This window comes from Corvus cornix, chromosome 2, assembly GCF_000738735.6.
Source record: "Corvus cornix cornix isolate S_Up_H32 chromosome 2, ASM73873v5, whole genome shotgun sequence".
In the NCBI taxonomy this organism is placed as follows: Eukaryota; Metazoa; Chordata; class Aves; order Passeriformes; family Corvidae; genus Corvus; species Corvus cornix.
The window spans coordinates 31865867-31891088 of record NC_046333.1 but is presented as its reverse complement, the minus strand read 5'-3'; the positions used below and the strand labels follow the sequence as shown (position 1 = coordinate 31891088).

Genomic DNA, 25222 nt, shown 5'->3' with positions numbered 1-25222 from the left:
CCTCTAGACTCGGACTTTAGGAGTTGAACTCAGTGAAATATCTAGAAAAACATGAGGATGAAGGGAATCCATCCTACAAAGCTCAAACCTTCCAAATACCAATCTGCTGCAGCCATAAACACTCTCAGTGGAGAAAATGGAAATAAATACAGGAAGACAGTTCCCCAGCAAACACAGGAAAGGCAGCAGCCTTGAACTGACCATGAGCACATCAGTATGCTGGGATTTTGGATTTCACAAGGGCCCTTCTCACAGGAAGGCTCATGTAACCATGGCAATGGAGATCTCTGGATTCATCTCATCCTTGTCACCACTAACAAACAAGTAAGTTAAATCAGATGCAGATAAGAAAGGTTTTCCCACTCCTCTTTGCACTAAACAGTTCAGAATTGCTAGCAACCATAAGGAATAAGAGACAACTTCAGAAGAAAAACAAAGTTCCAAGAATCATCACAACTCAGATTTTTATTCAACAGTGAAGTTGAAGGGAAAGGTGGTTTCTTCCCTTCAGGGCAAATGTTCCAAATGGAAATTAAGTAAAAATATTGTTCCCCAAAAGTACTCACAATGAAATTAGTTTTCATTAAATATATTTGTTTGGCAAAATAAAATAAAAAAATTAGAACCCGTACAAAAAAAATCCCTTGCAAATTTCTAACACTGTAGCAATGACAACAATGTAAACCTGGATGTTTGGCAGTTGTAATTAATTTGTGAAAATTACTGTTGAACTTTGGACCAAGGAAATAAAAATCACTTCAAATAGCAACAAGCCAATTTCAGAGGCAACTGAGGCTTAGGGAACGCTACAGGAATGGGACACACTAGTGGCTTCATACACGGTTTGTGCGAGTGATCTGCTAGTGTGGGGCTATTGTAAGAGCTGGGAGGAAAAGAAGTTAAAAGCTGTTGCAGCATTGCAGCATATGGTACAGCAAAAACCTGCAGACTTTCCATTCTGGGAGCCGATCAGTTGGGTGAAGGCTGGAGACAAGAGCTGAGATGACGGTGGAGAGAATAATGACAGTGACGGATGGTGCAAGCACTGGGAAGCAGTTAACGAATTTCATCATTGCATTGGATTCAGTGGTGAGCAGACTCTTGTGAGTGTCTGGGGTAATCTTCTGCTTACAGTAGCTGCTTTTGCTCCCTACCTCCCTCCTCCTTCCAGTTAAAGCCTCTGCCCTGCCAAGTGGGTTTCACAGGCATGCAGTTTGATAACAACGTCCTTTAGTTAAGAATGTCTATTCCAGTATTAAAAATGTAAAAAAAGTCCTCAGGAGGGTGCTTCTTAATGGCAGTCTTTGCCTTAAGCAAGGCCACTGGCCTGCAATTACAAGTTAATTAAAGCAATGTGGATTTGGATGAGCAATGGGGAAGATGGGAATGGGGAAGGAAGGGGTGCAGGGAACAGGGAGGAATGCAAGTGTTTCTACATCCCTCCCCAAAGCCAAGATCCAAGGTGCAAAAGTGGGTTTCTTTTTTTCCTCACGCTCTTCTTTCTTTTTTTTTTTTTTTTTAATCTCTCTCCAGTTATAATATATTTCCAGTTTCAGAGCAAGTTTCAGTGACTGCCTCAGTTACAGTCATAAACAAAGTCGTAGTTGCTGGGCTCCTTTGGGATAGGTGGGGGAGCATCTGGGATCTGTATATTTTCCAAGTCAAGGAGGCGTAGCTTTATCTCCATGCTGAGCAGCGTGTCTAGGTCGTTCCGTGTTAGGTCACTCAACATATCCTTCCCAAGGAGGGCGTTCAAACCATCGGTCCATACACAATACTGCACAGGAAAAGGATAAGAACTGTCATTAATAGGCTTTTCATACACAAACTCCTTGTCTGGTCTGGTCATCTACAGTTCTTGCTCCCATGGCGACTTACAAAGAGACCTAAAATTAGTTTGATGCCTTTTATCAGCTCGTATCATGAAAAAGCCTTTCACTGAGCTGCTCAGAAAATGGAAAAAAAAATCCATAAAATGGGAAGAAATGACAGTATTTAGTTGTTTGACAATATGCTATCTCCTCCAAACTTCTTGCTGAATGTCCTTCCAGACTTACTGGAGAAGGAACAATATCTAACTTAGGACAACAAACCTCTGGAGAAATCTCCTTCACTCCTCTCATTCTCTTTCCCCAGTACCTATCAAAAAAGCCTCATTATCTCACACTAACTAAACTTTTAATTCCAAGACAGTTAAGTTAGGTGAACTGAATCCCACCCCAAATCCTTCTTGACTCATTGTCTAAAAAATCCTGTGCTATATATCTACTTTTAATCATGGTTTGCTTTCCTATACATGAAGTTGTTACAATTGATAGTCTCACATATCTATGCCTAGTTTACCACTATTTTACACAAAATAACATGTTATGAAAGCTACAGTCAGTTAATGCTGTGTCCTTAATGAAAATTAAATGCCAAGCTGCTTGGGTGTAATACTAAATGCTGCAAATGCTGACCTGGCCTCTAAAACCTTTTCCTTACTGGTAGCTTTTTCCTAATAAGAGATGTCATCTTTCCCAACAGCTGACAGCTTGTGATAAACGTGGGCTGAATAACCATTTTAAATCAGCAGCAAATTCAAGGGAGATTGGTGATCTAGAGTCAACTTCTATTGAATAAGTCACTTTCATTTATTACTACAAGCCATTTATTCAACTATGAACAGAAGTACTCAAATGCTGTCATCTAAAAATAAAGATTTCAATCATGAACTTGTGTCCTAGTTTGCAGGAGAAAAATTAAATCAACCGTAACTGCATTTTTATCTTACAAATACTTCTGCTGGATTTCATGCCAAAAAAAAGGTTTTTAAATTTAGCTGACCATTTGCTACATGATGCTGCCGAGTTTAAAGATAGCCATGGTTGACTTCATCCCATAGCAGAAATGAGGATTATTTTTAAGGAAGAGAGAGAAGCCCCCCTCTTCATCCAGAAAAAGGGCATATTTTAAAAATAGGATGGGTTAGCACACTTCAGCATCCGAAGTGAAATCCAACCTACTTAAGTCAGTAACAAAACAGTAGCAGAGGGAGCTTTTTCACCCAGGGTGTGGACAAGCCAAGCTGCAGCTTTAATATGAGATCAGCTATATAGAAGAGACTTTAGAGTTCAGGTTGTCCTGCTGACAAGTACTAAATAAACAACTTAGCCTGCCTATTCTAGGCTGTCAGTGTGCCACTGAGGACTTTTAAAGCATGTAATTTTTTTGGAGCGTATGCAGAACATCAGGAAAAGAAAGGAGCTATTCTAGAAAAATAGTTATATTTGAACAGACTATCATCTTCTACGATTTACTTGAAATCTTTCTTCGGGAAAGTTTTCCCTGATTTCTTTATGAAGAAAGGAACGGAAAAGCAAAAGGCTCTGCTCAGGTTACCGGAGAGCAGAGAATCTTTTCAACAGATGCAGCCCCTGACGTAAATCGTCCATCACCTGCGCAGCGAGTGCGGCCAGTGCTCCCTCTGGGGAGGAATCCCAGAGAGCCAGAAAGCAGAACTGCAGTTCTCTCCTCTTCCAGATACAATTCATTCAGGGGCCAGAGAAACCAAATTCTGGCCACAATTCTGGTAAGTGCAATGGCCTGGAAAAAGGGCTTCCTTTCTAATCTCCATATTGGCAAATGCACCTAATTATCTCCTGCACATGTTGAGCAGAGAGACATCCTAATGAGATGGTGGAAAAACAGAGGCATTCATTCAGAAGCTTTTTTCTTTTTAATATGCAAAAGAGACGAAGAGCCACTGAAAAATTAATTTACGAGATTCATTTTCATAAAACTCCAATGAAACCTAATTATGGCCTCTCTCATCAGTTTCTCTGTCAAAAATCATGGGTAAGATTAATCCACCTTTTTTGCTATGTAGTTGAAACCAGTTATTAGTATTTAAATTAAAAACAAATACAATGGAGTGATCTCATGGTACTGAATCCTCTGGCTAGCAGTAAGCTTGAACAGATGGCTAAGGGAATTGACAAACTTAAGTGTGCTAGAATGAGGTCCACATCTCAGTGATACTGGTTAAGTGATGAGATTTTATCAAAGAATTGCCCTGGGACTCAAGAACTAGAAAGGTTGCACAGGCTCCATCCATCTGGATGCAGCGCTGAACAACCTGGTCTGAGCTCACTGCTGACCTCCTTTGAGCAGGAGGTTGGACTCGGGACACCTCCAAGGTTCCTTGCAGCCAGAATTATCCTATGAGCCTCATTCAATTTTTCTTTTTAGGACACACTCAACTCCCACGTTTCAACCTCACTCTACAATCACGAGGGCTGCACAAGTACTTAAAAAAAGCCCTGCAAGTCTGACCTGAAATTGTCACGTACCAACATCATTCCTGGTGCTTCACACAAAGCTTTCCAAATCTTGAGATGTCACCACCAAATCTCCCAAACTGACAATGCTGCTAAACCAGCACTTCTATCAACAGGCACCCCAACTACTTTGATGAAGAGTCACGGGCTTCACAACATGCTACTTGCCTTTCCTTGTGAGTGCTTCCTCTGAACACTTGTACTTTCTACTTTCATCACAACTCACTCTTCTGCAGGCCATGGAAAAATACAGAGGAAGCGAGATGCCTTTTTAAAAACTTTCATTTGGGAACTGTCAAGTGGCAGCAGAGACTGTTGCCTCTGGCCATTTTTTTGAACATATTAATTTTGTTTCAAAGAAGCTGCACAAGACCAGAAAGAGAAATGAAGATAGATAAAAGGTGTGTTTAATGCAATCATGAGCAATTGGGTTAGTGCATCTCACTGCTACTTCCTGTCAGCGGGATGCGGTAGCAGCTTTTGAACATTCAGGCCATTAAAATCCACTTGTAGCTATAGGCTATATTTGAGATACAGTGGCTGAAAAAATTGTTGGTTTTTATGACCATTTGCTCTTACGAGCTGAAACAGTCTAGATTTCAGTTTCTGGAGAATTTATATCAGATACCACTGAACATATGTTCAGTTCAGAGGATGAAGACAGCCATGTTTTTCTTAGAACTACAGCTCTAGTGGCACACTGTGCCTGGGATACTATTGCTCCCGCTTACATGAAAACTGACCAGCAAATACTTCTCTGGAATGAACATTCTTGAAAATGACACTCAAATATTAATCCACAGAAAGACCCAAATGGGCATAACCTTATCTCCTCTCCTAAAATTAACATTTAGTTGAAGGTTTTAGTCCAGAATAACAAATGTTGAAGTGGCATAACTAATGCACTTGTAAAGCAATTTCATGCATTTTTTAAACACTACAGTATAATGCAGTTTAAAGTAATCTTCTGTAGCTCATCATCTTAACACAGTGTCATGAACTGAGACCAAATGTGATACCTCAAAATAAGTGTGCAAATGGAACACAACTCTTCTTGCTTTAGAAATAAGAAGGATTTTTTTAAATACAGTGCATTCTGCTAAACCTTTACTTGAAATTTCTTTGAGAGAAACACATTCAATGATTCAACACAACTAAGGTAAATTAATCCCATCGCATTCCAGAAGGCAATGATGTTGTCTATTTCCTTGTAGTTTTTACTAAGAAAAGGGAGCAGGGAAGGGACTATCATTCATCCTTGCTGTTGCTATTTACATTGTCTTCAGACAAGTGAAAGCCATTGCAAAACACTCCCCTGTAGAAATGGAATAGAGGGGGCCTTCTATGATCACCTGTCATTAATGGTTTTAAGCAATGTGAAAGTAAGAAAAAGGGGATATGCCATTCTGGAGACCACAACTCTTTGGCTGAAATTGAGACCCAGTATGGCATAACCACCCCTGATTATGCTGGTATTGTCAAAATGAACTGAGGCTGGCAGAGATTCTTCGGAAGTTTGGCTGTACAAATCCTCAGTGTTGAAAGTCCACACAGCAAAATTCTCTAGTGTCTAAAGTACAGCAGACCACAAGAAACGAGGAAATGCTGAGCGAGGTCTATAGAACTTCGAGGTCTGCCCAGGCTCTCTTTTCTCTTTCTGATGGCTCATATTTCAGGAGGGCTTAGAAATACTGATCTGTAATTTGGAGCTTCATGTGCTCTGTGATGTAGGAATACAAAACATGTTTCTTCTGTGGCTCATGCAAGAAAATTGCAGAAGATCTTGTTCCTATAATAATCCCCTGAATTTCAGTTTGTTTTGAGACATGACACTTATTTAGATGGACCTATACCCTGGGCCAAGATGCCCATTCTTATGTTCTTACAAAGCCATCTGGTGCCTTAAAGCAGCTAAGATAACTTCAAAGAAATTTCTGTACTCTGAACTTAACTTACCTCATGTTTGTCTGGAGCAATGAAATTCAACTGGCCACTTGAGTCATACAATATAGAGAAAGCAAGCTCTAGCACCTCCTGGAACAATACAAAGAAACACATACTATTGCTGCATGAAAGAGCATTCGTACATTCAGGTCTGTCCTTCTTTACTAACCCTTATTTCCCAAAACAAGTTGCAAAATAGGTTATGGTAGTCTCCTGTCTGGCCAAAGCTGCAGCAGTACCAGACCACTGCAAGAGACTGGCACAGCAAGAATCCCACCACAGATGCTTCAGTAAAAACAAACTCACCCACCTCAGTGTTTACTGCAGCCCACTGGGTCATGCATTACTTTAGCATTTAAGTTTGAGCTAGGCAATGGTGAGGACTGAAATCAATATAATGAATAATAGTACACTTGCAAGAAACTCTTCATGAAGACTCACTGTTTTTTTCAGTTTGTATAGATTAAACTCACAAAGTTCTGCAAGGTTTGATTCCTTGTGTTAAAAATCTTGTCAGGACAATTAATATCCTGGTATATACTTACGTTCTTTTCACTGCTGGAAATATATTAAATTATTCACTCTCAGGAGATTTCTGTAATTTTGTTTCCATCTGAACCAGAATCGTCAGCCTCAGTCAAGCCAAACTATGCTGGTTACTTAAAGACTCAAAGGAATTTTGGGAAAGGAAAAAGCAATTATCTTTTTTTCCCCCTAAGCACTGAAGCTGGAATTGTAAAAGGTACCTAGGAGAATTCATAAAGTGCTGACCTTCCCTAAAAGTCACCTGGATTTGAATTCCCACGGGGAAACACAGGCAATCTGAATAAATAATGAACTTTCAGTGGCCAGCAGTGAGCATGCAAAGATGTTGTCTTATCTGTTGTCATATTATGGTTTCTGCCCACATCACTACAAGTGCCATTACAAGGACCTTGCTATCTGTAAGCTCGATGGTATGGGTATATTAACTGTGGAAAAGAGACCCAGCTACAGAGCAGAGTGCTGACTTGTAACTATGATCTGTATCACATGTCCTGTTCTTTTTGCCTCTTGGCTTCCTCTGCCCTGTCATACTGATGGCTTTTGCTGACTCTCAGCTGACAGCAGTCCCTGCACTGCCAGCAGTGACAGAAGAGCTTCCTAAATTTGCTACACTAAGTTTTAAAATGGAAGAATTGAGTTTGGGGACTGCAGCATAAACATTGTTCTAGATTTCTACCCCTGATCTCCCAGTCTGAGACAGACATATGTATTTGGATTTCTGTAAGGGCTTTTTTGGTTTTGAAGTTGTAGGATTAAGAGCAGAGTCTGAACCATAAAACTTGCAATCCTTAGGGATAATCTTGGATAATAAGAGATTAAACTTCTCATGGGAAATGTTCTTGTTTTCCTGGAGTTTAGTTACTAGGTTCGACTTGATGTATTGCCAGGCTACAGGAGACAAAGCTGTGTTAAATCCTCACTGTGTCAAATCCCCATGGAGGCTGCAAGTACTAACAGTGCTGGTGCACTCAGCAAACAAATGGCTCAGGGCTCACATGGCCTTTGTGTGTTGTAGGCATGTGTCTCAGCCACACTTTATTAAGAGTGATGTCCCTCATTACAGAAACAAACCTACCTCTGCCCACACGAACCCAGCATTATCTCCTCACATAGTGTTATAAATTACTGACAGAACATACCAAGTAATGCCACTGAGGTTGTGAAAATAAAATGCAGCTCTGAAAAAAGGGCTTGTACTGCTATATGATGATGTTCCTGAATTTCAGGAAGGTCAACAATCCCACAGGCCTGACCCCTGTAATTTTTCCTTTGGGAAACTCCTATGAATGTAACTTCTTCTTCACCTCAAAGAGAGAAAAAGGAAGACAAAAATCTCTGCTTGGAAGAGAAACGTGTCAGGAAATCAAGGGATTGGTCATTTCCAGTCAGGCAGAGAATGAGAAAGGACTACATTAAGGGCACCAAGCTTCTCTTTCCAGGGAAAAGTGTTATTTTGGCAGGCCTGGCTACAGCTCAGCTTCTTTGCTGGCTGCTCTGGACTCTATAGGCTTGGGAATTACAGCTTCCAGGTGCCAGCATCTCTGCTGCTTTATGCACAGCAAACTGTCAAGGAAAATGGAAGCCAAAGGAGCTGGAGTTGCCAACTGGCCCTCCACAGTAGTCTCAGTGGTTGAGCTGGCTGACTTGTCAGGCACCCCCACCTGGTTTTGTTACACTCCCATCAATGACAAGCAGGAACTGGCAATTCTTAAAGGAGAACTGGTCAGTCTTTACGAGCCATCTGTGGTTTTCTCTTCCTTTTTCTGTTCTGCTTCTCAACCTTTCTCAGTAATTTTTCACTCAACCTTTTTCCACGTGTTTCTCTATCCCTGTGCTCTTTTTTATCTTACATTCCCTCCAACTTGTTCCTTTCTTCTTTGTTTTGCTTTCCTCTTCCCACATCTCTAGCTGCTGAACTCACTCCCTTGGCACTCCTAGCTCCTTCCACATGTCAGACCTCTGCCCTTCCCTAGATGCTTCTCAAAGGTTGGGAATTGGGACCCACAATGTGCCTCTCTTCTGAGCTGCGCTGAAAACAGAGAACAAGACATTCTGCAACGGCAGGCTGATACTTCTCACTCCTTGGCTTCAGCTCTGTGGGGGAAGCTGCTGTAGGTGGTATGAAGGGAAGGTTGCTCTCCCATGCCCAGAGCTTCTCTCTACCCCAGTCTCCCCTGGTCCCAACACAGGCCAGAAGCAAGCTATTTTTCATCAACAGGCATTTTGGGTGCCTATGGCAAAGTGATCCCATGCAGCTGGAACGACCTCACTACTTTCTGTCTGCTGTTTTCAATACCCTCAAAATACCCATGTCTTTACTGAAGGCTAAGGCCTCGCCGTGTTGAGTTTGCTTGCCAGAGCCAGATCTGCCCCAAAGACCTATCTAGACAGGCAGAAGCAGGGAACTTGTTCAACCAACATGAAATAGAAGATAAGCTTCATTCACCAAGGAAGTGAGCACAACCATTTCAGCTGACTAAAAAGGCACAAAGCCTGAAACCTGCCACATCAGCAAATAAAGGGTGATAGGAGAACACTTCAAAATAGCTGGCAATGTTTTTTTCTAATTCTTCTATCATGCTTTCTTTTGAAGGCTGCAAAATTAAGCCTAATTTTAAAACACAGGCAAGATGAACAGCAATGGATTCAGGTCTGGTCCTATCACATTGTTCCAGCTTCATATGCATGCAAATTCCAATTCAGTTTAACTCTCATTTCTTTCTAAATTGTCCTGCTGGAAGAACAATGGCCATGTGCTGGCAAATGAAGAGACACTGAAGCCTTTGTTATGGACATTTTGCCAATTCCAGCTATGCTCATAGCATGGCATTCTGCCATTCAATTTTCTTTTCTGTCAATGAATAAAATTGAGGTGGACGTTATATATGTACAAAGAAAGCACAGGATGAAAAGGCCTCTTAAAAATATATATCACTGATTGTAAAATTTCAGAAAGTGAAAGGTTTCATACACCAAATTCAGCTGAATTGCATTCTGTGTCTGCCTTTTATAAATTTTAATTTCATAACCCATATATGACTTGATATGCTGCAAACACGTTATTCCTCCTATGTCAGTTAAGTAGTTGCAATATTGTGCCTGACAGTTTGATTGGGATGACAAATAATTTCAAAAATTCTGTGCTTCTCAGGGGAAGAAACAAGGAATTGAGGAAATAAAAAAAACCAAACCCACCAAACCAAGAACCCCAAGCCCCATAAAAACCCCTGCACCACATCAGAAATAGTAAAACCATCAAAATTGCCATTGCCTGGGTCACAAATATGCTCCAGCCATGGATGCAGCCATGCTACCTAGGAATTCCTGATCTTCACATTCTCAGCCAGAAATTTTATACCAGTCCAAAGCAATTTTACCTAAGGAAATGGGGCAATGCTGAGAGCTGAGGACAAACTGATCTGCAGCATTCCTATTTAGCATTAAATACTATCTAGACATTACTGCTCCATAACGATGACACATTTCCATCACTGCCACCCACTGCTTTCCATCTTTCCCTTTTGCGTGGACATATGAATGCTAAGACAAGGAAGCACTAAAAATATTTTATATGCATCATAAAATGTCCCAGCCAAATGTGTTGATGGTTCAGCTCTAACATGAGGTAGGAGTTGTACGTAATCTATTGTGCTCATGTGTGTCCGTTTGTGCCCTGATTCAGAAAATCAACAAGGAAAAACACTCCTGGGAGTTTTTCTTCCTCACTTGGCATGACTTTTTCCTTTCCTACCATGTAAAGCCAATGCTGAAAGGAGAACAACTTCTCTGTACGAAAACAAATGCAAAAAATACTCAAGATGCTCTGCCTATCTGTGCATAGTTAAGGAAAGTTGCAGCTGTGAAGGTAAAACTAATTGTGTGATATAGCTTTGACAGTGCCTTCTCAGCTTTTATGGCTCCCATCAGAACTGCTTTTTCCAATTTTAACCTAAAGTGTTGAAGCAGGAACTCTTAACGGCACTATTTTGTCCATCAAAATCTCCTTCTGGTTGCACACAAAATGTCTTAAGTTTCAGGTAATCAGAAATTCTGATTCAAAACCTGTGATCGGGTTCCCAGACTTCTCAGGGTGTTGTTCTAGGTCAGACTGAACACCATTAGAGTCTCATTGCTATCTTGTAAGCTCAGAGAGACAACCTGATAGAAAATTTATGAACATACCTCACAGAACATGGTATGACGACCTTCACCACTAATGATGGCAGACTTTGCTAGTAACTCCATTTCTTCTTGATGTGGAAACAATTCTTACTAACAAAAACTCTGCAAGATTCTGGCACTGCACAATTTTAGTACTACTGTCAGCTTACAGTTCTTGATCTGAAACTCTGAAGGTAGTATAAATCTAATTTAAGCTGAATATTATCTCTTACACATTTTTTCCCAAATGCACTGCTGAGCACATCCTTATACGGCTCCTCAATTGCCTAGGATTTACCTTACATCCTTTTGTTGGCAGTTGTTTATCTACCTGACTGGACCTGCAGGTATCATCAGCTGGACATTAATTGCAATTTTGGCATGTGTTCACTGAATGTGGGCTCATCAGAGAACACAGCTGGAACAAACTAGTTATTTATCAGAGAGAATTAGGAGTAGGTACCAACAGCCATTGCTGCTTTGCTTTAGAGGCAGAAAATATCACTACTAAAGACTATTCCACTTGTGCTCTGGGCTTAACACAATGCCCATCTGCCATGAAATATGAGTAAAGAAGGGTAAGCTGTCCCAGTAACTTAACTCATATGGTCTGAGGTGGAAACAAAGGATGTACATACATGGAAATGTGGCAGGCTAGAATGAAAAATACCTGTGTTACTTCAAGGAGGTCAAGTTGACAAGCTTTGTATTCTGCACAGTATGTGTTCATAACAATTTGAGAACCATACCTTGTTTTGTTTAAGAGCTCCTTTCTCCTTCATGTGTGGGCAGTCTTTCCCAGTCACAACAGCTTTTATATCTGCCACTGGCACTGCATTAAAAAGAAAAAAAATCAAACCCCAGAAAATCAGTTATAAGCAAAATATGAAAAAACTAGAGCCTAAAAAGAGGCAAGACTAATGTGTTAAAATTGCCACGTCCTTTGCCATTTCCAGTCTTTTGTAAGAAAGAAAACTGGAAGAAAGCAACTAACACAGGAACCAGTGAGTCTTGACAAAATTTCAGGCAACTGGATAAAAGTTTGAAAATACTTTTTCTTGCCTATTTAGACTACCTTGGGTAAGAGTATTTCACATAAATGCGCACCCGTATCTGGACAGTATATGTACTCATGTATCTCAAAACCATATAGTTTTCTTCCTTGTTAATGTAATATGCCTGCTCTGTTGTTGCTCTTTCCTAGGCATCCAGGTAAAGTCTCTGCTGGAGAGAGGATACTGGACAAATTGGACCCCTCATTCCATGCTCTTGTCCTTCTTTTAAAAGCCTGTATGTATTTTTAAAATAGTTTTCTATTTCACTCCCATCAGCAGTTTAGTTGCTTTCTGGTACTAGCAGGAGTAAGGAATACTAAGGCTTATAATAAGCCATTCCAATTGCTTTAAAATGTGATCAGAAATGATTGGGGGAAAAAAAAAGGTTAAGAAAAAATATTGGAATCTGCTGCCACTCAGAGTCACAGAGTGAGGTCACTGTAGCATAAAGATAAATTTCTCTGAGTTTCAAGCAGAAGTCAATTTTCCAAAGGTAATTACATTATGGAGAATCTATATGCTCTACAATACGATTCCTGAGTGACAGTTTCTATGATCTATAAATAATCCATTATCCTTGTGGCTGCAGAAAAGTATCTTATATATAGAACAGGATAGTAATATGAAAACCTGTTACTGCCCAGTTCTTTACAAACTCTAATGGAAATAACTGGAGAGGAGAAATGCATTTATGCTTCTACTGGGTACATCAGCACTATATATTTTATGACAGACTACCTCAGCAGTACAGCCAAACGGATGGCATGGGATGTAAAAGACATTTTTAAAGTATTTGCCTTGCATGGAAAACTGAAAAGAATGGAAATAATTTGGCTCTTCACTACTCAACTTCTCCTGCCTTTAGTCTCAGAATTTTATGCTGTGGGCCTGCTGGCTTTTTATGTCCCTGACAGTACCCTACTTTTGGTGAAGAAGAGATACTGTTTTTGAGAGGAGAGTGAGCTAGGATAAACTGGGAAATTAAGGAGATATTCGACTGCAACTATGGTAGAAAGGTCTTCTTAAGAGAGAGTGTTCCTGAAGAGGCCCAGAAAAACAATTTCTCTGCATAAGATAGGGTTTTCTGAGGTCAGACCTCTCAACCAAGAAGGCTTTTCTCCAGGTTTCATACATTTGATCTGTGTGATCTGAAATGCAGTTACTGTGGGACATCACAGACTGATGTGACATCCTAATCTTTATTTATCTGGAACTTGTCTTATGCCTTGCTTTAGAAAAATAGAATCAAAGACTTCAGGAGGCATCAGAAGTTGACTACAAGATGCTGGAGGGCATGAGCACAGATGTGATGTGCTCACAATGGATAAAGCCTTGAGAAAGAGGGAAGCTGTTTTCTGTCCCAGCTGGAGTCTGCATGACTTGTTAACTCTGCCAGCCTGAAGAGAGGGGTGACATTCACAGAAGTGAAAAGGTTAAAAACCCACACATTTATTTTTTGAGATAGAGACTAATTATTCAGGCTTGGCAAGGAGTACACAAAATGCTTGATGCTGCTTCTCTTCGTTCTGTTTTCTTACCCAACTATTCTCTTTTACCTGCGGACCTGGGCTCCAAATGCTGACAAGTTGATTATCATATTCAAAATTTAAGAATTCAAAAATCAGTAAGTCTATCCAGAAAACCAGAACATTTATGAAAAGCATTCTGTAAAATGCCCAAGCCAGTTTGGTCTGATATGTTTCAAACAATAGTAGCACTTTATAATCTTGTGACTTGCAATATTCTCAACTTTGTTTAATGAAACTCCATCTAATGTGGGTAGCACTGTGGTAAATCTTGTGTCTTTCATAGACTGAAAACCTGAGATATTGATAAAACAACCACCTCTTTCTGAAACTGCATCGGTCTTTGCTCTGCCAGCAGCCATGCTGAGGGAACCGTGTGGGTCTGGCCCAATGGTTTCTAAAGCAGGAGCCTTCTGCCCCCATGGGATCCTGACATTCCTGAGTAGGCTCAAGAGCCTATGGAAAATGCAAGTGCCAGATGAAGCTCACAGTCAGGGTCAGCGGTTTGTGTGTGGAAGCGTGCTCAAAGCAAACAAATCTGGGAACTACTGGTCTTGTAACTGTGCCCACAGTTCAAGTGTGACTTTCATTCTTCTGTCACCCTGACACTACTGTAACATTTCTCTAAGCCTTGTCCACAAAAACAGGCTCCTTCTGTGCCAATGCAGCAATGTGAGGCCCTGTCCTACATTCTGCCAAGACTGCAGTAAGACTGTGGAACATCCTTGAGGCAATCTGTAAGGCAAGGAAAACAAGGGAACGTGACTGCAAACTGTCAGGGCTCCAGCATCACACAGGATTTTCTTCTTTCCCTCTCAGACTGGATCTGGAAGCACTAAGACATTTTAAAAAGTGCTGCCTGGAGACAGGTCAAGGGAGTAAATTTCAAATCATTCCCCAATTTTCAGGCTGGAAAAATTTCAAACTTCTGAAAAATTATTCTTTCTGCCATTCCATGAAAGAAGTGGAACTACCAGCTGAAATACCTGTATAAGTGTGTCTAATTTGATAATGCCAAGAATTTTCAGGGAAGAACAAAAAGAAATTATCCCTTATTCAATGCTGGATTTCTAGAAGTCACCTCCCAGTGACAGAACTATACTCATTATTTCCATTATAATAAAAATTTTTCCTGGATTGCAGGTTAAACCCCAACAACTCATGTTGAAGGTAAAGAAGAAGAACTCACTAGAGTATGAGGGATATGAAGAGCTCCAAAATTACTTTTAAACATAAGAAAAATCCCAATAAATCCCCTGGTAGGAGTTGCCACAGAAGCATGTCCTGTCCCTGTTGGGTACACAGAAACGGTGAGGTCCCCTCAATACTGTTCACAGTGGTGTGTCATCTCTAAGCCTACTCCTCACAATAACCAAAAAGACCTCTGCCATATATTCCTCTTCCAGTCACTAGACTGCCTGTGTCCATGGACAGGCAGTGCTTCTGAATATACCCAAGTATTTTTATTTGACACCCGCAGTTAGATGAGCAGTGAAAGTAAACTGTGTTCCTCCCTAGGAAAGACATAACACTTCCAAGCTGAATGAAATTATGAACTCGCTGAAAAGCTTAGCTCAGTCCCCACACACACACTTGCCAAACCCAGGAGAGCAGTGTTTGAATGCAGGGGGAAATGTCCCCTGCTCTCTATCTTCATAAAGAGAGCTGTCAATGATGTCCCATGTTAAGAGAAACCTACTACAAGTTATAAAGAAGAACTAGCATAAAAGAAGCAGAGTGGTCACAATCTTTGTGCATGACTTACATTTATCTTGCAAGGAATCATGAGGGACTTCTCCCTGTGGACTTTCTTCCAAGTCTCCGTAGTGCAAGACCTTGTGATTAGGTGAAAGTCGACAATACCAAAATTTGTCTGTTGAAATAAACACATTAAACAAGGTCACTAACATGTTCTTCATCAGCCTTACCAACAGCAGAGGAGAAAGCTTACTCAAACAAGGTGCTACAGGGAAAGGCTGTCTTTTCTTTCAGAAGAAGAAATGTGTGGGGTATATATAACAAGTGTAGGGACTTTGCTCAGTAATTTTACTTGATTAAATGAAGCTGGCATTAATCTGCAGGGGTTTTTTTTATGGACCTAGTCACTGGCTCAAAAAAAAATACTAGTGAGAAAAAAATTACTTAGTTTTACCAGATATTATATAGCCTCACGGACAGAAGACTGACAAAGTAACTACTTTGAGTGGATAACTTTAATTTACCCATAAAAGATTCATTTTTAGCACCCACTATGTGAAAATCAAGCCCTACCAGCTGTCTTGTGTGGGACACCCAAAAACTGATAAATTTGAAATATCCCATACTTTATGAAAATTATGACTCATGTCTTTTTTTATAGACATAGGAGAACACCCCCATATTTTTGGAGAGACTGGACACAATAAACATGCAAGGACTTAAAAAGCAGACATTAAGTCCCTTGTCCTGCAGATAACTCACACAAATATATGTGTGACCATGCAGTTCATACCCCAGTCTGCATTTTAGTCCTTCCTAAGAGATGTACATTTACATCTCCCGACAACTTGTGCTTCGCAGGATATAATTCCCCTCAACAACATTTGTTAAAATCTGCTCCTGTGAAGAACATCACCTTTGCAGAGCCAGGCCACCACACTGCCTAGCGTGCAAGGATGGTGCTTGCCAATTCCCTTTCTGAAATGGTAAGAAAGGGGTTACCCTTCCTTGTCAGAGCACATTCTATTTAATAAGTAGATCACATAATGTTGAGCTGTCAAAAATACAATCTTGTTACATCCAAACTAAATCTCCAAAAGCTCAGAGCAAGGCTGGATGTTAAAATGCCAGTGGAGGGGGGCAGAGGGCTTCTCTGGCTCTGTGCTTCTCTCGTACTGGCAGTGCTGATGCTGTGCCAAGCAGCAGCCTGAGGGGCCATTTAGGGGAAACGTTAGCACCGACACAGCCCTGCGGCGCTGCAGTCGCTGGGAGCCACAGCTTGGATAAAACATTGGAGGAGCAGTAGAACCAGCATATGTGAGCTCATTTGGGGTGTTAGCAAAGGAAGGGCTTCTTGGCTCTATGAGTAAAGCATTGGCTTCACGGACCCAGCTGCTTCCTTAAGGACACTCCAGGCCCCTGGCCAGTCATTTAAAATGCAATGCAGTAAAACACAGACAACTGAATGGTAAAAATGCACTTTCACATGCCTTTTTAAATTTGTCATAGTGGTAAAAAGGTTTAGGGCAAAAACCCGACACACTTCAAACTACTTTCTGAGTGTGCAGCCCCTTCTGCAGAAAGGTTTCAGAAAACCCTACAAATCCCTGGCAAAGGCTCAAAATGGCCATGGGAGGGATTCACAGTCATGCACAACACTGAAAGATTTGTGGTAGCGAGCCTGAGATTATGATCCCGTGAAGCATACAAAAAGAGCTGCTGAAATGTAAGCATTCCTGGACTATAAGCAGAACATAGAGTGTGGCACAGTATGGGATACAGAAGAAGACCCCACTCGCCAAACTTTTGTAGGGAGTTGAAACTAGAGCAAGTAGGAGCCCTCATTCAGAAGACTCTCATCTGAAGACCACACACACAAGCAATTTGTTAAACAGTTTGTGTATCTCAGCAGGATGTGTGTGAAAATTTTCTAGATTCATACCTTTTGCAGGGAACTCTACCAGAACCATAGCAAAGCCTGATGCTTGAAGAATATACCCCACTGAATCTCATGGTTGACGATTAGGCCTAAAGAAAAGCCTCCAGTAACTGTAGCAGGAGGCTTTCATACCTAGCTTTAACTCTAACCTCATTGTTTACTGGGCTGTACAAAGTAATATAACTTTCCAATTCTAAAATTAAAACAGTCATTCTTTTGCTTAATAAAAGCCAACATGGTTTCACTACCTTCTCAATGAGCTGGGCAAAAAGATGGTGCAACTGAAAAAAAAAAAGAATTACCATGAATTCCTTTCAATTTATCACAAATGGGGTTGGTGTTCACAAGGGTTTGGCTCTTTTATCTCCTAGAGGTTGGTGTTTTGGTAACCTTGGTTCTCATTCAATGCCATGCTTCAATAACAAAAGAGGGGAATACCCCTCCATGAAAATATCTTATTTTGTTTTAGGAAGGGGTGGTTTAATGGGAAGAAACCCAAGCTCTTAATGCCTGAGGAGCCTTTTCAGCAATTGCCCATAACCCAAGGTTAATTAAAAACTAATAGCCATAGACTGTAGCTTGAAGCATGTCCAGCACAACTCTCCTGCGGGCTCATTAATAACTGCTGCTCTGCCATAGCCTTGCTGTCAAGGGGAAAGCCCTTAAATGAAAGCTACAAATGGAACTAACGAGGTTTCCTCAACGACAGCCACTAAATGACTGCAGCAGCCAGGCTGAGGAGGGTGACAGCATGTTAGTGAGGAGAAGCAACCCTTGCTTCTGCAGCCACCTCAGCCTTACCCATTGCAGTTTTCTTTTCAGCTGTCCATGACACTACAACCAGTGTATGAGAAAATATCCCGCTCACATGAGATTTCAGTGCCTTGGAGGGGAACAGTTTGAAACTGGATGCAGCTACTTTACTGTAGTGCAGGTGCTGAACACAATTGTACTGGAAAAGTAGTGTATAGAGTAATGCTGCAGTCAAAACAAAAATTATATGAAATTGCTTCTACCGAGAAAAAGTGTGAAGAAGTCTTAATTGCAGAAAAGCACATGGGAAGTGGCCAGCACTTACTTTGAGCTCTAAATTGATAAATTTAAAAAAAATTAACAGAAGAAAAAGCTCTTTTCTACTATGACTCAAAAGTGGTGCTTATAAAACAAAGAAAACTATTGTCCAAACCCTCCAGAACTCTTAAACCAAAATCTGCAGAGTTGAAGTGTCACAAAAAGCTTTGAAGTTGGAACAGACCATCCTCATTAGTCCCCATACTCCACATCAGGCAGATCCATGTGCATGTGCCCAGCTGGAGTGGGGCAACTGCGTGTTCCGGAAGTAATTTTGGTTTTAGGCCCAAGCTTAAGAATTTTCTCCAAAGACTAGGTCCCTTCTATGAGCTACAATGCCCATTTTGGATCCAGTGTTACTACATCTACCTCCTGCTCAGAGCAAGAAGCTGTAGGGAGGGCGGCCACTAACCACAGTCTTTAGAGATGATGTGGACTTGATATTTCACCACCATTTTCAGACACCACATCATTTACACTTTCTGGCAACTCCCTATGTCTTTCAGCTAACTGACCACTGGTGCAATCACATTAGCGTGGTAGATATTCATCTTTGGGAAACAGAATTAGTCATTCTGGTTTTTAACCTGAAAAGTTTTCAAGCAAATTGTTCTGATTTTTCAAATAATTACTAAAGCAGCCAGTGGGTTAAATATATCACAGCACATTGTTGAAGATTATAGATGAGGTTAAAAAAACCTCCCAAATAACAAAATCAGCTACAATTTGGCTACAAAAGTAATATTCAGAGCTGTGAACAAACAGCAGAGCACAGAACATTTTGCTGATGGGCTACAGAGTGCCTGGCCATTCACGCAGTGTGTTTCCAAGTGCATTAATGGCCAATGACTCATATGCCTTTAACAATACTATTCCAGGTAAACGACTGCTGTGGTTAGTACAGAAGTGCTCTATTGTTAGAATCTGAGGAGAAAATAGCTCAGATATGCATGGACAGAAGTCTTGAGAATATGTATTTTCTCCCAATACACTCTAGAAGCTTTTCATTCAAAGAAAAAACATCCTCACAGATTTAGCAACAGGAACCTGCTTTTAAATATATCTGTGAAAACATATGTATTTGTGTAGATTTTATATCTATATATCTATATATTTTATATCTATATATATCTATATATTTTATATCTATATATATCTATATATCTATATATGGGCATATATTTTTTTTATTTTTCTTTCTTTCTTCTGTCTTTAATAAAATTGAATTGACATTTTCACTCCAACTAGTCAACTGCCTAGATTAAGCCAGGGAGCTCTCCAAATGACTGGCAAATAATTGACCTGTGGCATTGTTGGAGGCATATTTGGTTAACTGGTTCCTCTCAGAGACTCACGCTCACAGAGGTTTTTTGTGGGACTATGGAGAGTAGGAGGAAGTAGCAGTAGAAAAGAGTTTGGCAGAAAAAAGTCAAAGTGTGTGGTGGTGTTCAGAACTGCGAGTTACTTATCCTAGCAAGAGACAGAAAACCAGTCTTCACTTGGTTTTCTGTTTCAGTTTAAGCTTTCTCTTCCCAGGTTACTTCCATGGTGCCTTGTGGTTTTAATTTAATGGTGAGTATCACCAGGGTTTCCCTTCCTTCCAAAAATTACTGTTAGAGAAACGTCATCTTTGGCTGCAAAACCACTTCAATAACATGCAATTTCTCTATAATCTTTATAAAGGTAAAAGGGGAATTTATTTCCAAGAGTGCACCCAGCAACGTATACTACAAATGTACTGGATGACAGCATCAGAAGCATCTATTATCCTCAATAAAATGCCTTTATCTTAGTACTTAGCTCTACTGGAAATAATAACTACTGGGGGTGTAGAGTGCTTGGCAGGTTTTTGCCCTAGTCTTCTCCCTTTTCTTTTAGGAATTATCTAAGGAAGGAGAAAGCTGAAGCGGTCTCTCAGTAGATGTTCAGGGTCCAGGAACAAAGTGGGGATTTGCAGAGCCTGATGATCTGCTTTTGAGCTGTGATCAGAAGGATAGGCTAGATTTTGCTGTTTCATTTCCAACTGATTAAGATACTTAATGAAAACCCAGGAGTTAGTACTGCAGTTCTCCTATGAAAACCTTGCAAGGGAAAGGCCAGATATTTTTCGGAAGTGCTAAGGATCCTGCTGGGACAACAATGGTATTTCTGAATTTCAGCTACAGAGAGATCCTGCTATGATAATCCTGTGCTGAAACACAAAAAGCAGAGATCTGAATACAGATACCTCACAGCCTAATCTTCAGCATCCCCCCAGTGAATCACCTGTTGGGACTGGAGGCCTTCCAATGCTACGTATATATGAAAGTGCTTAATCTCTTCTCAGAAGGCCATAAGAGGTTGTAAACTCCCTTCTCATTTTTTTTAAGTCAAATTTTTCAGCTTACTGTGGCTAACCATGTGTGTCCTACCACATGTTCAAACAATAATCTTAACAGAAGTTTGCTCTGGAGTCTTTATCATGGGCTAATGCCTGTTAATTATCTTTAAATTGGCAATTTAATGCTTTCAGCTTCTGTGTAGGGCACGTTCAGGTTCTTCTTGTACAATCTGCAGATTTGTGACATTTGTTCCAGGATTGTCTTAAGGGAACAAAAGAATCATAGGAAAGTACAAAAAGCATATACACACTTTAGTATAACCCCTACCTGATCATGCTACTCTTACAAGTAGGTTGCCACATAACAGGCAAATCGTGATGCCTCAGAGCAGTACTCATTTCTGTTTCAGTTCCATGTCACCCTGGATGGACCGTGGCCAATTTTTTAGAGCCTTGGTAACTCTCCATGGCAAGTGAATTCTGTTGGAGCACCAGACAGGTGACAGGGCTCCTGAACCCCCTGAGGTTGTACAGGGCACTTGTACAGGCAGGTGGGTTGTGAGAGAGGAGATGGGGACGTGGGATGAAGCTAAAAGAAGATATGCTCAGAATTTGGGACTTCTATTATTTTTATCAGAACATTCAGAGGAATTATCTGAAAGATTGACTGTCATGATGTTTAGTATCACTAGCTAAACCTCAGGTCCTCCCTTCACTTTACTCCATCTTCTAATTCTTGACATCATGACAGCCCTGGTTTTACAGTTTGTTCTGCTTTGGGGTTCAGGAGACCCTGAAGGATAAATGGTGATTTCAAGAGACCTTCTTTTGCTTTCTGTCAGCCGCCAGTATTTGCTATTTGGACTGTGTCAGGAACTGTACATGCCTAAAAAAGGATCCCAGTTGAACGGCTTATACGCCAAGCATGCTTCATTAAATTGCACAGTGTTAGGTCACAGAATCAGAGAATATGCTGAGTTGTTGGAAGAGATCCACAAGGATCATCAGTCCAACTCCTGGTCCTGCACAGGACACCCCAAGAGTCACACCATGTGCCTGAGAGCATTGTCCAAAAACTTCTTGAACTCTGTCAGGCTCGGTGCTGTGACCACTTCCCTGGGGAGCCTGTTCCAGTGCCCAACCACCCTCTGGGTGAGGAACCTCTTCCTAATATCCAACCTAAACCTCCTCTGAACTCAGCTTCAGGCCATTCCCTGAGGTCCTGTCACTGGTTACCACAGAGAAGAGATCAGTGTCTGCCCCTCTGCTTCCCCTCATAAGGAAGTTGCAGACTGCAACAAGATCTCCCCTCTGTCTCCTCTTCTCCAGGCTGAACAGATCAAGTGACCTCAGCCACTTCCCATACGGCTTCCCCTCAAGGCCCTCCACCATCCTCGTTGCCCTCCCCTTGGATGCTCTCTAATAGCTTCATGTTCTTTTTATATTGTGGCACCCATACTGCCCCCAGCACTCGAGGTGAGGCTGCCCCAGTGCAGAGCAGAGCGGGACAATCCCCTCCCTTGCCCGGCTGGCGATGCTGTGCCTGATGCACCCCAGGACACGGTTGGCTGTACTGAATTTAGTCCTGGTGGCCTCATGCATCATCATCCTCTATAATGGTTGTGTCTACTGCCTCCCTTCCTCCCTCCCAGATGGTAATATACCCTTCTGTTTCAGGGAATACAGGAAGTCTGTCACAAAGCATACACAACTCTTAAGGGCACGTGGGAACATGACCTCCTAAATGGGCTTCCATCTGCGAAAAACCATCTATTTCAGAGAAGATAACGTTCTTTGAGGCATGGTTGCATGTTATATTTGTTTCCAAAGAATCGTGAATTATTTCTGGCCCTGTACAAATATGACATCAAAGCAATTAATCTGGTGGCCTATAGAATTCACTCCAAGGCACAATAGGAAGCAACCCTCTCAACTGAGGACAAGAAATTACATTGATTTTTAAAAAAAAATATTTTTTTAACTTAACTGTACTCATATAAGTTGAATGAATTTATACTCCCTAAGGCTCTTGATCCTATAAATCATGAGCTAACAACAATTTAAGATAAAATAAACAGTCTATCTTCCTCTTGGAGCTCAGCCATAAGAAGAATATTTGCTGCAAATCCTACTCTTTCCCCAGAATTTGAGTCATTTGGATTAAGGCTTTGAGAGGAATAAAATAAACAACCCTCACTACTGGTAGCCAAACTACACATTACTTTACCTACTTTCCCTCCATGAGTATGCTGATGAAGGAAAAACATGTATCATGCCTCTATCCAGTCTGTACAGAAATGCACAGTGGAATACTGATCATCCTTCTGTGCAGTGGGCTTCTTAGGTGTTTGTATGAATGACAGAGAGGTTATAAATAACCTCCCTACATTAAGGAAAACTGCCTCCTTGTTTCTAAGGAAGGAGGCATTGCAGGGATACTTCTCTCTGTGAAGAACGTACTTTTCCCCAATTAATCTGAAAGTCTCAAATATTGATCTTTATCAGTTCTTACTCCTAGCTTTTGTAATTTTCTAATTTGTTCTGTATTTACAGAGGAAAACAAATAGTAATCTGAGTCCTCACAAAATGAGCGGTTTAAAGCGAAATTTTTGGATACGACTTCTAATTAATCTGCTGAATTTACACTACGTCCCCATTATGTTATCTGGGGAAAGAAGCATGCCTCTCTGAGGGGAAAAGAACCATGGGGAGTTTTACGGTATAGAATGAACTATGAACCTTGCACTGAGCAATGACTCATAGAATTGGGAAAATAATCTTCTCATATCAATCAAGTATTCCTATGAAAGTACGCAAATTACTGATATTTGATATTTGAAATTACTTTCAAAAAGCATGTTTAAACACCACAGTATAATTATTGTATGTGGCAATATAAGACCAAACCAAAGGACAGGGGGAGGGATGCAGAATGAACTTGTTGCATACATAAAGGTAATCAAAGTCTGAGAGATTCAATTTCAAGTTTCAGGTGCTATTCCTGCAAAGATACTGCTTTGAGATGAACAAGAAGCCTGGACATTCAGGAGGAAATAAAAATACTTATTTCAGAATGTGACACTGCTGCCTGAGATTTTGTCAAAGGCTGGACTTGTTAGGGAAACAGGAAATCCTGAAAACCTGTAACTTGGAGATGCCTTCGGATGCCTCCCGGTAAAAACAGTCAAGATAGCACTAAAATCCAGGGTCCTGCCAGTGAAAATAGTATTCCTCAGCTCAACTTTTAGACCAAAGTGACAATATAAAGCCAGACTAGGGAGTCTGAGCTGTACCTTGTCGACGTCGACTGTTGAGTTTCCTAAAGCATGTGCCCTCCACAAGTCGATTGAGACGTTGCTGCTTGATCAGTTCTAAGATCTCTGGCTGAATCTTCTCCTTTAGTTCCCTTGGGAAGAGAGAAAGTAGGCACTTGTCAAATTCAATCAAAGATCATCCTTCTTCCTCTGAAACAGAGCCTCACAAGATGTTTCTGCAAGGCGTTTGAAGAGTACATCAGTCACAGACAAGACCAGGTCAGAATCTAGTCTGCCCCAGAAAAAAAACCCTTTTTCTTTAAACAAAGAATGGAACTCAGGATATGTTTGTTGTAGACATCTCCCTGCTACAACATCAGTGTATGACTCAGGCAAGTTGCTTGTTTTTATATTACTTTACTCATTCTAAAAATAACACTTGTTATAATGCATCAACAAGATTTTTCTGCAGCAAATAATGCTCTTTCATCATAGGAGCCCTGTGAAGTTTACTTGAGGGTCTGTCACCTTTTGTTGCACAATCCTATGCCAGTATACTTCACTAGCACTGCTACTTAGGACAACACAAGAAGGCTAAAACATTTTGAAACAACAATAAAAAACAGGGAGCAATGCCAATGAGCTAAACTAACGATCAGCACTATATTCTTGTTCTCAATCTCGTATAATTTGATTACTTTATTATTATCAGAATTTGTGGAAGACTAACTCATGACTAGGGATCACTCAAGGCTCCAACTTCATTTTTGCCTAGGAGTGCAGAGACCCACAATACATCTAGGAATAATCTTATATCCTTCAGAAAATGCATTTCTCCATCTTACTTTGATAAGAGTTCAACATGTCAAGAACTAGGCAGAAAACATATGCACATAATATTTAAAGTTTAATTTCATACACCATCACATGGATTCACAGATGTCTGAATTCATCAGTTATATCCTCACTTAGATTCATTAAGAATATATAAAAGACAGGTTTAAACATCAACTCGACAGCAAGCCTAGTAAGATTAAAAAAAAAAAAAACTGAATGTGTAGCAGATTTATAAAATACAAACTTTGTCAGAACCATAATTTTGCATTGCTGTGCAAATTGGGTAATACCAAAAATCATTCTGTCCGGCAGTATGTTCCAGCAATCATCATCAAAAGGAAGCTAAGCTGTGGTATCCCACAGAGACAACAAAAAATTTTCTCTTCTTGAAAACTTAGGAAGCCCATTCTCTGCTGATTTCCACACTCATTTGGATCCCGTGCCTTTGATCTGCCAGACCCCCACTGAAATCACCGCAAATCCTCTGCTAGAAAGATCAGGCCTTTAAAATAAAATGTCCTCTTTCCCCTAGGTGTCAACGAAATGATTGGG

At 40.7% G+C, this 25222-nt stretch overlaps 1 protein-coding gene across 5 annotated transcripts in view; it reads right to left on the bottom strand.

Moving 5' to 3' along the window:
• Positions 1-438: 438 nt before the first annotated feature.
• Positions 439-25222, bottom strand: part of ELMO1 (engulfment and cell motility 1) — a 305196-nt gene continuing 280412 nt past the window's right edge. For all 5 annotated transcript variants that reach the window (XM_039548679.1, XM_039548678.1, XM_039548680.1 and 2 more), the window contains 5 exons: positions 23873-23985; positions 15317-15424; positions 11720-11802; positions 6276-6353; positions 439-1777 (listed from right to left, as the gene is read on the bottom strand). In XM_039548679.1, the coding sequence (XP_039404613.1) occupies positions 1577-1777; positions 6276-6353; positions 11720-11802; positions 15317-15424; positions 23873-23985 (583 nt within the window). In that variant the 3' untranslated portion in view covers positions 439-1576. The remainder of the gene's footprint in view (positions 1778-6275; positions 6354-11719; positions 11803-15316; positions 15425-23872; positions 23986-25222) is intronic.